Consider the following 16613-nt stretch of genomic DNA (forward strand, 5'->3'; position numbering starts at 1 on the left):
TATTAAAGCAGAACCCGAGAAGTGATTTCTGCATAGTAATTAACAGGAGCAAATAAGGAAATGCCAGATAACTTCAGGGGGATTTGGTTGACCAGTTTTCAGCAAGGTTTTGTGGCTTGTCGAAAGCAATGTTAAGTCTTTGAGGCTGTTGTGCCTTTCGACAACCTATTTCTTTGAGGCGCTCTCTGCACAGTTGCCCCAGTCCAGAACTTAGCATGCTCTGTAGTGGGCATACAGACATCCTGTGTTTATGGTTGTTTCACATGGGGCAGTTGCGGGGGCGGGCGGGGTTTTTATTCTCCTATGTGATTACTAGTTGTCTCTACATGGATTGCAGTGTAGGAAATCAGGCAGCCAGTTTGATACATTGCACAGTGATTGTGGGCAAGGATCTCGGAGACCAGATTTCAAGACTCTTCCTAGCCATTGAGTTACTGGGTTCTGAGCAGCTCATCTCTTTTCAGCCTCTGTAAATTGGGAATGTTAGTGACCCAGCGAGTGAAGTCTTGTGAATCAAGCAACTTAAAGACTAGGCCTGGGCAATATATTGCCCAGGACTAGTATGAGGAGCAGATATATCGCTGGTGAAACCGCCACCACTTCTGAGTCCCTCTGCTAGTGACTTCCTCCAGCAAACATTGTTAGCTGAAGGACTCAGGAGCAGTGGCGGTTTCACCAGCAATATATCATTGAGTGTAATCGCCATCCCACTCTGCCCTCATACTGCACAGAGGGAGAAGTGCTGATACAACGTGTTCCTCCCTCTGCTCAGCCGAGCAGTTAAAGGATCTCCCAGCCCAGTGCTGGCTCCTACGCAAGTGAAGGAAGCACTGGGGATGGCCCTCCCCATCCCCAGCAGAACCTCACAAAGGATCCCCGATGTTCTCCCTGCTTGTCTGCGAGCAGGGAGAGCACAGGGGATGACTCAGCTGGGGATTGAGAGCCCTCCTGGTCCCCAGCGGAGGCATACAAACAACCTGCCATGTCCTAGCCCACTAGGCGCTGGGTTGAAACCGCCTCAGCTCCCGCGGTGAGAGCTGTGGCAATTTCACCTGGTGCCTGACAGCCTGAGGCCTATGCGGTTTATTTTTTCAACATCACGGTATATTGGCAGACCGCGATGTTTGGCTGATGGTATATCACGATGCTGAAAACCTGATATCGCCCAGCCCTGTTAAAGACACTGCACTTTAAGTTTCCTATACTGTACTGTATTATAGTGGACTGTTCCTGTCCCATTTTGGAATATTATGTGATACAGAACAATACTGTTATCTTCTCTTGTCACTCAAGTGGCTATCCTTGCTTGAGGGGGGGGGAATTCAGAGGTGTTCTAAGTCAGCTGAAGACAACAGCTATAGCAAGATCCATGACCAGTTGATTTTAGCAATAGGCAGAAGAAAGGGTGGATCTTGGTAAAGGAGAAACAGAAGGGCTGCAGGATATGGGCACAGCTTAGATGTGGTGGGCCAAAGGCAAGGGAAGAGACAAAGATGGATCCAGTTTTGCAAGCCTGCGGAAAGGATAGGGCTACCTTAGGGAAATGGTTATAAGTTTTGTCTTCTGCTTCAGGACATTTCTGTCTTATTGAGAGTCCTGCAAGATTATGATGGGCCAGACTTTCAAGGGGTGATGGACAGAACAATTGGTTTTGTTTTGTGTAAAGGTGGTTAAAAAATTGACAATGAGTGAAGCCTTGGGGTGCCAGGAAGAAATACTAAAGAAGAATTAAAGCAAGCAGCTGAAGCCTAAGACCTGTAGGAATCCTCTAAGTCAAGGATAGCCAATGTGCTGCCCTCCAGATGTTGGACTACAGTCCCCATTAGCCCAAACCAACATAATCAATGGTCAGGGATAATGGGAATTATCGGAGGATTCCATGTTGGTTTCTCCTGCTCTAAGTATTGCAGAAATGGAAGAAGAAGAAGAAGAAGAAGAAGAAGAAGAAGAAGAAGAAGAAGAAGAAGAAGAAGAAGAAGAAGAAGAAGAAGAAGAAGAAGAAGAAGAAGAAGATATAAGGAAAGGCTTGCAAGAGAGAATGATTCTTCTGTTACCTCTTTCTATTAGGAAATGCAAGGAGAGAACTTTGTCCGTTACCTCAGCTAAATGCCATAGTAGCCTAATGCAGGAGAGGTCATTCTGTGTTGTATGGGAAACCTGCATTCGTCTAGAGTTGGAATCAAAACTATTGCTTACTAAGAGGAGAAGGATTATCAGCAAAGTATTAGGATTGTATTATTACAAAATTATTAAAGCTTATTAGTCATATTAAAGCAAGTCCCTTCCCCCCTTCTGTGGTCAGTTGTTTTTTTCACATACTTTAAGCTGTTTCTGAAAGTGCCCTGCAAGCAGTGCCTTCTGTAGAGGCTGACATCTAATGGGGCAGTTAATTGACTTTCATTTTCCAAAACCTGCCTGCATTAGGAATGACTGTTTTGAAGTCACTGACAGCCTGCCTCCGTTTCATGTTCACAAAACAGTTGGTTGCAAGAGATGACAAGATCAGTATACTTTTCATTTGGCAAAGTTTCTTTAAAGTAGTCCAGCAGACAAGAGGCTTATTAAAGAACAAAGATACCATATAATACATGTTTTTAATTTCAGTCAACAAGATTGATGATAAGACACTCATGCCTGTCAAGAATACAGCTGCATTCACACAATTGAATCCTGGCTTAATAAGAATATGCACCTGTATACAGCCTGTGTGCAGCCCCTTTGCTCCTTTGCTACTCACTTCATGAGGAGAGGAAAAACAAATCAAGAAGTCACAGCTGATCATACCTTTCTGTTGCATGTGAACTTGAGCTTCCAAACGAAACAGTAGAACATGAGTCTCTTAATCTCAGGGTCATGGGTTCGAGCCCCATGTTGGGCAAAAGATTCCTGCATTGCAGGGGGTTTGGACTAGATGACCCTCATGGTCCCTTCCAACAATTCTATGCTCCTATGGAAACTCTCCAAGCAAAATGGCTTATTTGGTGATCTCAAGTCATGATTTGTAAGCCAACTGTAAACTATGGCTTACAACTGCAGCTTCCTGGTCCGTTTTGCCCTCCATGCAAATGGAGATGCAAGGCAAGAAAGAGCTGTGTGTAGCTGCAGCCTGCACATTCATATCCTGACTTATTAAGTGTCTGATGCATTTAGACGTATATATGCACTAATTACATCTCATTGCATTTTTAACTTTTTTGGAGGTTATGATAAAGCAGATGTTCTTGCTTAAAACTATATAAATGAATGGGAGGGTATGCAAAAGCACCTCTTTGTTCACACATAGCTGACATTCACTTCAGTGAGGTTCATGCACAAAAACTTCCTACTGGATTGTGACCGTAGACCAGGGCAGTCCAACTTTTAATATCAAGTGGGCTGCAATAGTACTTCAACATGGAACCCACAGGCCACACACTGCCTTGTGTGGGGGAAACAAGGCCCAAATTTGAACCCCTCTCATCCTTCACACTGCCTTCTCAAAGCCAGCTAAGTGAGGCACAGGGCTCTGGGAAAGAGACGCAAGGCTCTGGCAGAGTCCTTAGAACCCTTCCACCTCCTTCCCAAAGCTAAGAAACCTCTAACTAAGCTTTGGGAAGGAGTCTGAAGGACACGACCCTGTCACAGCCCTCACAATTCCTTCTCAAAGCCCAGTTTCTTACTTACTCAGCTTTGGGAAAGCAGCACAAGGGTGGGGGGGCATCAAATGTTGCCAAGGGTCATCAATAAGGCTTTGAGGGGGGCCCTTGGGCCAAGCATTGGACTACCCTGCCCTGCACCATCCTGTTCTACAGTCTTATGTGGATATCAGTTATCAAAGAATAACCAGTTAACATTGCATTCAAAGCATCAGTGGTTAGAACTGGTTGACATGTTTATTCTATCAACAACTATGAGTGGCGTGTTGCAACCATTCCCATTCTATAGATCTAGAACTACCCGGTAATCCAGAGATTTGAAACAAGTGGCTCCCAAGTCCAACTTTCTGTCCGTTGCACCACTCTGCCTTTACCACTGCCCTTTCCCCGCACTTGTTTTCTCTCTGCAACCCTACCATTTCATCATGAAAGTTCAGGTTTTTTTTGGAAATATGAATGTTGAGAGGAGAAATGAAATGAAAAAAGTAAAACTGTTATAATTAATTGTAGGCTAATTGCTTGGGTGCTGAGTTCACACAGCTGTGATTATAGGCAGATGTAATGCTAAGTAGTGTTATACTTTTTTAGTTGGATATGAGTTGCAGTTCCATTCAATAAAGTGCACTGGTGCAATCACTAAAAATACCCTTTTTTGTCCTTCTTGATTGTGCAGTTTGAAGAAGTCTTCTGCAGAACTGAAGAAAATATTAGCTAATGGCCAGGTAAGTGTATTGGATGGGCTTGTTCATGAATGTCTTGTGTTTTAGGATAGCCTCAGAGATGCTTACTGCTCACTTATCCGTAATGTGGTCTTTTAATAAAGTAGAGGAGAAGCTGTGAAAGGGCTCGTATTGTGGAGGCGCCTCTGTCCTGATTGATTTGGATTGGCACACCAATTTGCTTCGCCTTTCTCAAAATGCACTAATCAGATTTAGCTCCAAATAGATTGAAGCGCCTTTCGCATCCGTCGTTCTGCTGCTACCTCAATTTAGGGGAAGAAAACTTAATCAATTTTGAATAGCAAATAGGATTCCTGGCTTGTTAGATCTTTGCATATAGGTTTAAGGCACACACACACTGCCAGATGATGAAGAGTGGAGGTAGTAGTAGAAGTATGCATTGTCATGTTATTTGGAGCACTGTGTTAGTTATCAGTTTGCCCTATAAAGGGGGCAGAAATCTGCAGAAGGCTTCCTTGCCTTTCCCTGGCACCTGCAATTGAATGCAATAGCTTCACAATTGATGTGCAAATGGACACTTCAGGGCAAGTCCTTCCTGGCCAGTTTTGATTCAAATAGGCGGGAAGGCCCAAAGTGGCATAATGACTTTAAATATACACCACTAAATGGAAGTACCTGCAAGGCAGCAGGATCTTTCAATAGCAACATAAATAAGTTTTAATGTTTGTCATGGTGAAAGCCCTTTGATAGCCTTGGAGGCAGGCACCTGTCCACAGCGATCAAGCTTGCCTATTAGACACTATTGACTGAGACATCTGTGTCACTGCAAATAAAAGACTCTTATTGATTTTCTTAACTGCTGTTCACTTCCCTTCCATGTTTCGAAGGCTGAAATCTTAATTATCTCAGATGCGTATTCAGTGCCTTCACACAGTGACCTCTCCAAGCCTCATTGGCATTTCATGAATCAAGTAGTTGTAGTTGAGCGTGTCAAGAAGATAAAAGCTGGTCTTCACGCTTGTCCTTCAGCGGCTCACCTGTAACATTGTGCTCTTAATAGATGAGAATGGTCCCGCTAGTGTCACCTGCACTGCAGCCTTGCTTATTTGTGATCAGAATTGTTTAAATAAAACTTAGGAATATGGATTTCAGTTCTTCTTTTTTTAAGTCTAGGCTGTGACTCTTGCCTGAAATATAGCAAGGGGGCTTTATAAAAATGAAATAAAATACATGCCTATTGTTTTTACCCACCCTCAGCATTTGATTTAATCTTTCACAAATGCTTTTCTGTAAAAAATATTTAAGGTTCCTGGGGTAGAGGAGGAGAAAAAGGTGTCATTCAGTTTAAATATTCTGTCTGAGAAAAGAAGTATTTTTAATATTCTTAATGGAATGTGGAGGACTTTAAATACTTGATGGGGAAAGAAAACGATCCTTGTAGATGACTTTGGGAAGCCCAGGCATGCAAAGAGTTCTCAGGAATTTAGGGATATAAAGATCTGTATAGTTTTCAAACTGGGGGCATTATCCATACCCCTTTAGTGCTATACATGTTTCAAAAATAAGTGAATGAAGGGCTGTTGTAGTGGATGAATTATTGTATCTTTAATTTACTTAGATGCCTATGGTGACCACCAGCTCTTTTGAAATATAGTGCACCGGAAGTTCTCCCCTTCATTTCAGCAGAGCAGTCAGATCTAAAGGGGTTGATGTGTAGACATTCTCTCCCCCCCACCCTGCTGCCAATTGAAGCAAATGAGAAAGCCTCCTTGCACAAGGAAACATGGACAGGGCTCTACACTGAGGGGTGGTTAGTGGTGGGAGTCATGGATATCCATTCCAAGTCTAGCCTATTTAAGTTCTCTTGATGTCAGTGAAATCAGAACATTCTTAACTGGGGGGAAGGGAGAGAATTAATGTCAAGTTCCCTAAGATTGTGTGGTCTTGTTGGTTTTACTAACCGTACTTGATTCAAAGACACGACATGGGAAGTTTCTTTGGTTGTAGCTTCTAGGGTGGTTGTTGGTTGTTTTTTTAATAATTTGGTGGTTTAAGCTATACTTTAGTATAGCTGTAGTACAGTGGGTAATTCTTTATTTCTTTTTCCTTTTTTGCACCTTCTGCTTGAAAGCATTAATAAAGACATTTTTCCCTGATAGACTCCACTTAGGTTTAATAAGGAATTCATATTAATCATTAAAAGAAAGGGGACACGATTCTTCAAGATAATCAAATATTGACAGGTTAGAAATAGCTTTCTGCCTAGGTTCATTGATATAGGTTATGTGATATAAATATTTATTTCTTTTCTGTCACTCAGAGAAAATGCCGCCAATTGATTCAGCATTGATGTAGTGTCAACAGTTCATAAGAAACATTTGACTGGCTTGTGTTTTCCGATTAGTCTCTGCTCTATAAAGTGGGATTTACTAAATCTCTTCAATTGTCTGCTCATAGAGTGTGACTGCTTTCTGAAGCCATTAGAGCTTCGATTGGTACAGAGGAGGCATAGCTTATAGGGCCGGACTTCTCCTAGAGCTTTACGTATCAAATAAGGATTAATTGAGCATTTTTGCTTCTAATGATTTATAAGAGATGCATGCTGCTTCTCTCCAGGACAGCAGATATAAACAAAGAGTGTTTTGTTTGCTGATCCGTAATTGGATACTCTTTTACTTGCCATTAGTTCTATTAACATTGGCAGCCAATCAAGGTTGTTTCAGAAAAGTTAGTATTTCAGAACCTGCTATGAAGTTGTAGTTATGATTTTATTGAGGCTTCCCACTTCATAATTATTATTGATAAATTGCCAGGTATTTATAGGAATGTGTCTCTGAGTTGATCAATTGGATTTTACATTAGTAAAGTAGGGCATCCTTTGGCAACCTGATAGTGTTTTGGCCTACAACTCCCATCAGCCCCAGCCAGCACCATTATGATCACTCCAACTCCAGCATCATGTGGCCATACTGGCTGGGGCTGATGGGAGTTGCTGTCGAAAACATTTGGAGTTCATCAGGTTTGCAAATACATACCATTGTGATGTATTTGAGCCTCAACATTTCTAAAGAAAAGGCCACACCAAGACGGCCTGTGTTAGGCCTCTTGTTCTCATCAAGGAGTATGTCAGACTAATTTGGAATTGGGGACTCCTTGGGAGAAAATGCCTTTGATTAAACACGAGAATCATTCTTTGGACAGCCAGAGGAAGTCTGGTTGCTCTGTCAGTCAACCTTCAGGCTTGTGGGTGCTGCTGTTGAATGCTACGTCAGTTTTAAATAAGGTCTCTCTCATCCATGACCTGTTGCTGGATGAGGAGGCCAACCTGGTTTGTATTACTGAGATCTGGGTGGGTGAACAGGGTGGAGTTGGTATCTTCCTGCAGTGCCCACCTGACTACTCAGTGCGGCATCAGAGCAGGCTTGAGGGTCAGGGAGAGGGTGCCACTATAGTCTATAAGTAATTTGATACTTGTCTACAGGCTTCCTGTCGGCTTGAATGGGTTTTCATTTTGTATTTTATGTAATGAACTGCCCTGTGATCTTCAGATGAGAGGTAGCATGCAAATTTAATAAATAAATGAATGAATGAAGTCTTGTGATGGGCGCTCAGGAAACATTAGGGACTCTGTTGATTTACTATATTAAATAATAATAATAATACCTCCCAGCCTGAGCTGACAGATGTGATCTTGTGGCACTGAGGATCCCCAGGTTGTTGGTCCTGGGGGAATTCAATATTCATAATGAGGCTTCTAAGTCTAGGGCTGGTCATAACTTAATAGCTTTGCATGACAGCAGTTGAGCTGCCCCAACGTGTCATAAGCCTGACACATGTGGCCAGCCACACTCTGGCAGGAAGAGGGTCATCTGAGAGGTGGATTATAGCATTAGCTGCTTGTTCAGATCACCTCCTGTTGAGTTTTAAACTTTCAGTTGCTTTCCTCCTCTGCAGTGGTAGGGAACCTATTAGAATGGTCTGCCCCTGGAGACTGATAGATCCAGCTGGTTTTCAGATGACTCTGGGGGATTTTTTTTGGCAACTCAAACCACAGAACTGGGTCATCATTAAGGGTCACAGTAAACAGGTGTGTAGCTCAGAGTTGCTTTAATGGGTTGTGGCTCATCTTGGAGTGGGGTAAAGGTAAAGGGACCCCTGACCTTTAAGTCCAGTCGCGGACGACTCTGGGGTTGTGGCGCTCATCTTGCTCTATAGGCCAAGGGAGCCAGCCTTTGTCTGCAGACAGCTTCCGGGTTATGTGGCCAGAATGACTAAGCCGCTTCTGGTGAACCAGAGCAGCGCATGGAAACGCTGTTTACCTTCCCGCCGGAATGGTACCTATTTATCTACTTGCACTTTGATGTGCTTTCGAACTGCTAGGTTGGCAGGATGCGGTGGGGTAGGGGAATGCAATTTGGATTTATTTTACTCTGGCTTCAAAATGCATCTGGCCATCCTTGGGCCCAGTTTACACTTTGAAGAATATGAACACTCTAGGTTGGTAGTTGTCAAAGGGTCTGACATACCATACTGGTATAGCAGGAGAGGATGGCAAGTGGTGGGAAGATTCAAGGACAATAAGTATTACATTTTGGGAATGATTCATGTTCTTATGTAGCTGCATTATTTTATACTTTCTGGATACCTGTATCTCACGATCCTATTATATAGTAGTTGTGTTCTATGTTATAAATCAAGCACTGCTAGGAGTTTTTTTTGTTTTGTTTTCCAATGTATTTCTTATTAAATAAAAAATTGGTGTGGCGCTAGCAGATTTTTATTCTGAAAGTGTGGCCCAGAGAAGCAAGTTTGAGAACCACTGCTCAAGGTAGCAGTCATGGGAAACAATAAACTCTTTTTTAAAATAGGTGACTTGGCCAAACACAGGTTAAATGAAATGGAGTGAAGAAACACTCCTGCAAAACTCCCAGTACAGTTGTGCTTGTGAAACCTTTACTGGTCCTTCCTGAATCAAAGCTTGTATAATTAAGCAACAAAACTGCTACTCCCCAAAGGACATTTGCAGCGATGCAAATCTGAAGTGTTTCTTTTCCGATGTCTCTGTACAAAGGTAGATTAAAATAACTGACCTACATCAGAATTCATCGGGGAACTTTTACAGTGTAAGTCCATTGAAATGATTGGCAATTGCTGTTCAGGAGAAGTTTGTGTAGATAGTACCCCACATTTGTATTTACTTGGATCATAGTGTGCCCATTTCTCCGGGGCAAGAAATCCTTCAGAGACACTTAAGTTCATGAGCCTAGGTGGTATTTTCTTTTAGGTTTTTCTTAGTCATACCTTTTATGAGGAAACACAGCATTTCAGGAAAGGTAGAATTTCTCAAAATGTTCTTCCCTTCTTCGTCTGCTTTTGTTGAAAGGGGAAAAAACCATAGCATAAACCTTAATTTTGATTCATGGTTGGCCATTGGGTATTAATTCATTTCAATATATTAAGTTTGCTGCAACAAACTAAACAGGCAATTTATATGAAGTCTACTTTGTGCCGTTGTGCTAATCTAATGATCACAGATTGCCCAAGTTTAGACCTGCACATTTATAGAAATAAAAAATACTTTCTTAGATTAGATCAGGCATCCCCAAACTTCGGCCCTCCAGATGTTTTGGACTACAATTCCCATCATCCCTGACCACTGGTCCTGTTAGCTAGGGATCATGGGAGTTGTAGGCCAAAACATCTGGAGGGCCACAGTTTGGGGATGTCTGGATTTAGATTATCATTGAATTGTAGTGCAGCAGAGAACATTTTAAGCTTGGCTTTTGTTGCCTTCAAGAAGATTAGTTTTGAACATTTTATCTTATCATGCAATTTGCTTCTAAAATCCACTTTCTGCTGCTGAAAGCATGCTGAAATATTTTGCCCAACAAAACCTGTGTGTCAGGATTATATCTCTCATGATAAGGGTCGTCTTGTTATAGTACATCTGTGAAACTACCTTTATTTTCACTGGTGCTTGTGCATCTCTAGTAATTTGCAGAACTGTCTTCTGGACACAATACAGTCATACCTCGGCTTGCGTCTGCTGCAGGTTGCGGTTTTCCGGGTTGCGAATGCGGCAGACCTGGAAGCGTTTACTTCCGGGTTCCGCCACGCACGCATGCGCAGAAGCGGCCTACGCGCTTCACGCATGCGCAGAAGCACTCTTTCGCACATGCGCTCTATTGCCGCTCGGGTTGCAGACTTTCCGGGGTGCAAATGGCACCCCGGAACAGATTGGGTCCGCAACCCGAGGTACCACTGTACCAGGTGCTGGATTGGTACATGTGGATGCAGTGGGGTTTATCTCTTAACATCTGCTTAGTGACAACATCTGCTAAGTGAAAAATTTATCAGGGTAGGAGGGAGGAGTTTGTTGTTGGGTAGGAATGCCTGAATAGGCAGCTGACTCTCAGTCTCTTAACTGGTTTGTGTTCTACAAATTTTGGAAACTACTTATTTTGTGATCTCAGGTTGACCAAGATGCCATCCTTGGAATAAGTTCAAACATCTTTTTTGATGGCTCTTCACCAGTTCTAGAACAAAATTGTAGGTGGACTGCAGTGACAGGTTCCTGGCCACATTTAATGTCAGTGTTAGCTGTGGGCCTCTTAAGCCCCCTCCCAACCTAGGCCTTGGTTTGCAGTCAAGACCTCTTTTCCCCTCTCCATATCTGTGATCTGCTCCTCTTGAGCTATGTTATCATTCCATTTTGACACCTTTTATCAAACTTTAATGAAATGACCCAGGCAAACAAATTGTCATTAAACTTTCCATCACTTTGTCCCTTGGTATTGTCTTTTATAAATTGGACAGCAAATGTTGTATTGATCTCCTCGTTCTTGCAGCTGAACTTGAAATGACCCAGACGGCTGGTTGTTTATGGCCTAGAGTTGCTTTTCCTTGACACTTCCATCCACGGCATGACATCTCTTTTGTTTTTCTTTCTTTCTCGTGGAGATGAATGAACAAGACATACGGTATCGAGACATCCTCGGTCATGGCAATGGAGGAACCGTCTACAAGTGAGTGTTTGCCCCCCCTCCTTTTTCTTCTTTTTGCTCTCAAATTTTGGGAAAGAGAAGGCAGTGGTTCCCACCCCCCTTCTCTAGGAATGTGTCATGAGGTGTCTGGCCTTTATTCTTCCTCTGTGAAGCGCTGATTGTATTTAATGTTTCTAGGAGTTGCCATAACTACCTTAGATCTTGAAAAATGGCCCCTGTTTTTATGTATCTTGTTTGGTATTGTCTGAATCCCAGGTGGATGTGGAAAGTAGCTACTGTACTCTGAAAATGCTATTTCTGGAGTGTTGTCAGTCTTGCTTCTACTGAGTAAATAAGCTGAGGTGGAAGATTAGAACACCCCATGTGCAAGTGGCCTGGCATACCCATAACTCTAAGCCATGGTTTGTTTAGCCTAACTATAATTTGTTTGCATGTGTGAACCAAGCCCAGGTGACTAATGATGGTTTGATTTCTGCCAGTAGAAACCACAACGTGAAGCTATGGTTTACTATTGGATTACAAACCATGGTTTGTTTTAACAATGGTTTGGGGTTATGTTTGAAACCAACAACCTTCCTTGGACATGACTTATTTGACCACCCCATCTTAGATGCTTGCTAAGCTGCAAAAGCATGATGTAAGAGCAGCTGGAAAACAAATCAAGCTTTGGAGAAACTGGCCATGACTTGTTTGCTCATCTGTTAAACAAGTCATATTTTGAACAAACCATGGATTAGTATTGTGAACACAGTCAGTTTATTACTTTTAGTGTTTCATAGGGTTACAACAAGCAAAATGAAAAATTATTTGTACAATGCAGAATCAAGCTAATGGAACTTCTTGCTATCACAAGCATAAATTGCTTTAGAACTGGATTAGATAAATACATGGAGGATAGTTCAGTCGGCAGCTAGTAACCATATGTTAAATAACCAACTTGTGGAACTCTTTGCCAATGCTTATTGTGAAGGCCAGCCCACTAGCAAGGATTGTGTATATACAAAAGCTGTATTTCTGGTTACTATCCAGCCTCCATTGGGTGCATTCCAATGGTGCTGGGGGATATATACAGTCATGGTGTTCTGCTTCCAACCCCCCAAGTGTCGTCTTGGTCACTGTTGGTAGATGAGATGCTGAGCTCAATGAATTGTTTGACCAGCCCACCTATAGTTTCTTAACCACTGCCTAGCTTGACACTGGAGATACTTGTACCTCATCAAATGTATGCTTTTTTGCCCTTTAGGGTGGATTTGTGTGATTTTCCTTAACCACTGTGGTGATTACAGTTGCCTTTTGAGAAATTGGCCACCTTTTTCATCATGTGCACATGGTACCCATAGTTGCCAGAAAAGTTTGCTAATGGTGGAGTTGCCACCTCTTGAATTTGATGATCAGTGAATCATCTAACCAACATAAGATGCAGCTGCTTCTCCTATTATTATCTGGATGCATAAGAGCATGGGTAGGCAAACTAAGGCCTGGGGGCCAGATTCAGCCCAATTGCCTTCTTTCTTTCTTTTATTAATTTTTTATTCACTTTTCTTTTTCTATCATTACATACATCTCATATTAATAACATTTATATTACAACACCTCTTCCCTCCCCTCCTGGGCTTCCCCCAACTTCCACTTCTGGTTTGTTTCCCCTTATTTCATACTGCTGTTTCTTAAGAATCCACTATATCATTTCTTTATCATTTTAAATGTTCTTTGTTAATAAAGGTGTCGATGTTTATAAACACCCAGCCCATTCGCCTTCTAAATCTGGTCCGCGGATGGTCCGGGAATCAGCGTGTTTTTACATGAGTAGAATTGTGCCCTTTTATTTAAAATGCATCTCTGGGTTATTTGTGGGGCATAGGAAGTCGTGTTTTTTTAAACAGAATATAGTCTGGCCCCCCCAAAAGGTCTGAGGGACAGTGGACCGTCCCCCTGCTGAAAAAGTTTGCTGACCCCCCATTTGGTAAACCTGGTGTAGCTGCACAGTTTGGGTAGTTTAATCCTTTTGATGAGCTGTCCAGTTCTAATTGAGTAACAGCTCCAGGGCACCTCTCAGATAAGAGGCTAAGGATTTGAATTTTCTACTGTCCCAAAATTCAACCCTTCGGTCTTAAACTATTTGCAGAGAAAGAAAATCTAGCCCTTCTAGATAGGTTTGCCCCCTTGGGCTTTGCTTACCTTGGTACATCTTAAAACAAGCCCCTGGGTGTGGGTGATAGGCGAGAGAGGCTTATCAATCACCCTCTGCTCAAATATGGGCAGTCCCATCTGTACTGGCATTCTCTTGAAGACACACCTGTTTTCACAGGCAATCCCTTGATCTGAGTGTCCTGTTGCTTAACTGGGATTTTCTGTGTATTTTAATCATTGTTGTTAATGTTTATGCCACTTCTTTTATACAATTGAAAATTGGTTATAAGCCTATATTGGCATTAAGTGGTATATAAACTTATAAATATTAATAATAATACAGTGGTACCTCTACTTACGAATTTAATGCGTTCCGAACTCACATTCGTAAGTAAAAAAAAAAAATTAAGTCGAATCCCATAGGAATGCATTGGGAGAAAAAAATCGTAAGTCGAAGCAGCCCTATCTAAACAGCATCCAAGATGGCGGATGGAGCTCCATTCATAAGTAGAAATATTCGTAAGTCAAGTCATCTGTAAGTAGAGGTACCACTGTAACAGCAGGTAGAAGCTGACAGATGTGCAGTGGACAAAGCCTCTTTCAGAACTGGGAGGTTATTCTGTGGTTATTCATACAACCTGAAAGTGAGAGATGCATTCACCTCATCACCCCTGTTGCACCTGTTCAGCACCAACTAGCTTTGAAAGTTAATGCATGTTTTATGTTTACAGCTCCCTTGATACTCTCTCCCACTTTTATGTGTGTTTGTCGCCCCTCTTTTTAAAAAATCCCCTAAAAGAAACCTTGTGCAGTGAACTCCCTTAGCCAGTTCCCCGCAGAAACTGCCTACAGAAACCCTTATTAATTTTAAGGATAACAATAGCAAGGGGGTGCTTTATTTGACAGGAAAGTCTTTATCTCCTACACAGTGCAAAAGTTTAAGTCCCATAATGCAAGCATTCACACTTAATAGTCTGCAGTAGTGTATGAAAAATACCCCACAATGAATTAAAATAAAACTTCATAAGGAAAGCCTTGAGGGAATGATAAAGATTTCTTCCAGGAAGAACTGTTTTCCATATACAAAACACGTTTTTGTTTTCTTAGAAGACATTGTAAGGTTTTTGTTTTTTGTTTTTAAAGAGAATTTTAAAACCACAACATGCTTTTAAATAGATTTCTGTTTACTATGCTGTCATGGAAAAATATTACATTGTTAACCTGGTTTAATTCCAGCAGCCTATCTGCAACCTCTCTCTCTGTGAATTTAAGTTGGAGCTGACATGTTATGTGGCTTATGTTATACTGCCACCCAAATCAGCATTGCTATGTCTCCCCTTAATACAGCCTTTGCCAAGCTGGTGCCCGCCAGGTGTTTTGGTCTACAGCTCCCATCAGTCAGCAGAGCCATATGATGCTTGGGCTTATGTGCTGTGGCGGCTGGGGCTGATGGGAGTTATAGTTCAGAACATATGGAGGGCACAAGGCTGGCAAACTGTTACAGCACTTAAAACCAGCAACCTCTGTCCCATACCTTTGACTGATGTGGTTAGTGATGTTATGGGGAAGGCAGGAGAATGCTGTTTTCAGAGGCAATTCCTGTCCTATGTAACATGTGGATCAGCCTTTATATGAACAGCTTTCTTGGCCTATTTAATATGTTCGATGGTGATCGTTATCTATAAAAGTTCATGGCACAACATACCATTTGAGACCATGTAAGGTTTATCAGAACAGTCATTAGCTGTGGATATTTATTTTGAAATATTTCCTGGGATTGAATGGAAGACTCAGTAGGGGGTCAATTATATCCTGTGTTTGATTGTATTGCCTTTATTTTATTGGATTTCTTATCTGCTTTTTATCAGGTCCCTGGGCAGATTACAGTAATTTTAAAAAATAATATAACAAATAAGGTTGAGACAATTTTTGAATCAGACACACTCCACGCACACACTCCACACACACGTGTCACACACACTGGGGAGGGGTCAAAGGCCAGGTTAAAGAAGTACATCTTCAACATATGGCAATAGTTATGCAATGAAGATGCTGGAATTCCACAGCTTAGGGGCTGCCATAGAGAATGCCCTCTTCCAAGCCACCATTACCTGAACTATATAGGCATTGCAGCTATCAAGAGGGTCCCCTCTGCCAAACTTAACACCCAAGATCTGTAGGGAAGGAGGTACTCTCAGATATTTAGAGTCTAAGTCATTTAGAGTTTTAAACATAATGTGAGAATTGTATTACAGCAGAAGCCAAACTGAAATTACCCCATTTGAAAGCTTACAGGTGGTTGAATTCTCTCTGGCTAGAGGTAGGAGCCACACATATTGCCTTGGAGGCAATTGATGATCATTTCGTCAAATAAAATGAATTACAAATGCTTCTGCTGCTGCATTTTATATTTTCTGGCTTCCAGCTTTCCACACACTGCATGTTTCTGAAATGTGTGCACCTCATATTGATTTGTAACTGAAGAACAAAAGCGTGGTTGTGTGTGTGTGTGTGTCTTCCTAAAACCCTTCACTGAGTCATAGCCATTATGGCAATGAAATATTACTCGCATTTCACAAACAAGAAGGAACGTTTCAGGTCGCTGAGCAGAAGCGTTGAGTTTCTGTTTCCAGGTGAACTAACTATTATTGAAATAGTTTATGGAGATTGAGATATTGATCACTTTCATGCTAACTGTGGCTTAAGGGAAGAGTGAGAGAAGGGAGGGGGGGTTGTGTTCTTTAGAAGACACCATTTCACTGGAGTGTATGTATATGTGCCTATGTGTTTGGGGTTTTTACTGCCTCTGTGGGTTTATTGCTTGAAGAGAAGGGTATCTTTGCTTTATTTTTATGACAATATAATTATACTTTAGAAATGCACTTGATTACTCTGTGCAGCAAAATTGTTCCAGTGCATTGCCTAGGCCAATACCGCTATACAAACAACTTTTCAGTCAATTGAGTTGGGGTTTTTTTAAAAAAAAAAATCAATACTTTCATAGCAATATTTCTAGAGAGAACTTGCTGAATCCAATTTTTTGTCCTTCTGTTTGTTTGTTTAAAGAAAAGGTGGTTTAAAGCTCTTAGCTTTCTGTTATGTTTATTTCCACCCATTTTAATAACTTAGGAATGGCGAGCACTTTGAGCTTGGCACCTGGAATT

At 41.8% G+C, this 16613-nt stretch overlaps 1 protein-coding gene across 3 annotated transcripts in view; it reads left to right on the forward strand.

Annotated features, from left to right (window-relative positions):
• MAP2K5 (mitogen-activated protein kinase kinase 5) overlaps nt 1–16613 on the forward strand; it is a 134443-nt gene that overhangs the window by 16090 nt on the left and 101740 nt on the right. For all 3 annotated transcript variants that reach the window (XM_035132287.2, XM_060282474.1, XM_035132289.2), the window contains exons 7-8: nt 4309–4357; nt 11276–11340. In XM_035132287.2, coding sequence (XP_034988178.2) covers nt 4309–4357; nt 11276–11340 — 114 coding nt within the window. The remainder of the gene's footprint in view (nt 1–4308; nt 4358–11275; nt 11341–16613) is intronic.

This window comes from Zootoca vivipara, chromosome 14 (assembly GCF_963506605.1).
Source record: "Zootoca vivipara chromosome 14, rZooViv1.1, whole genome shotgun sequence".
Classification (NCBI taxonomy): domain Eukaryota; kingdom Metazoa; phylum Chordata; class Lepidosauria; order Squamata; family Lacertidae; genus Zootoca; species Zootoca vivipara.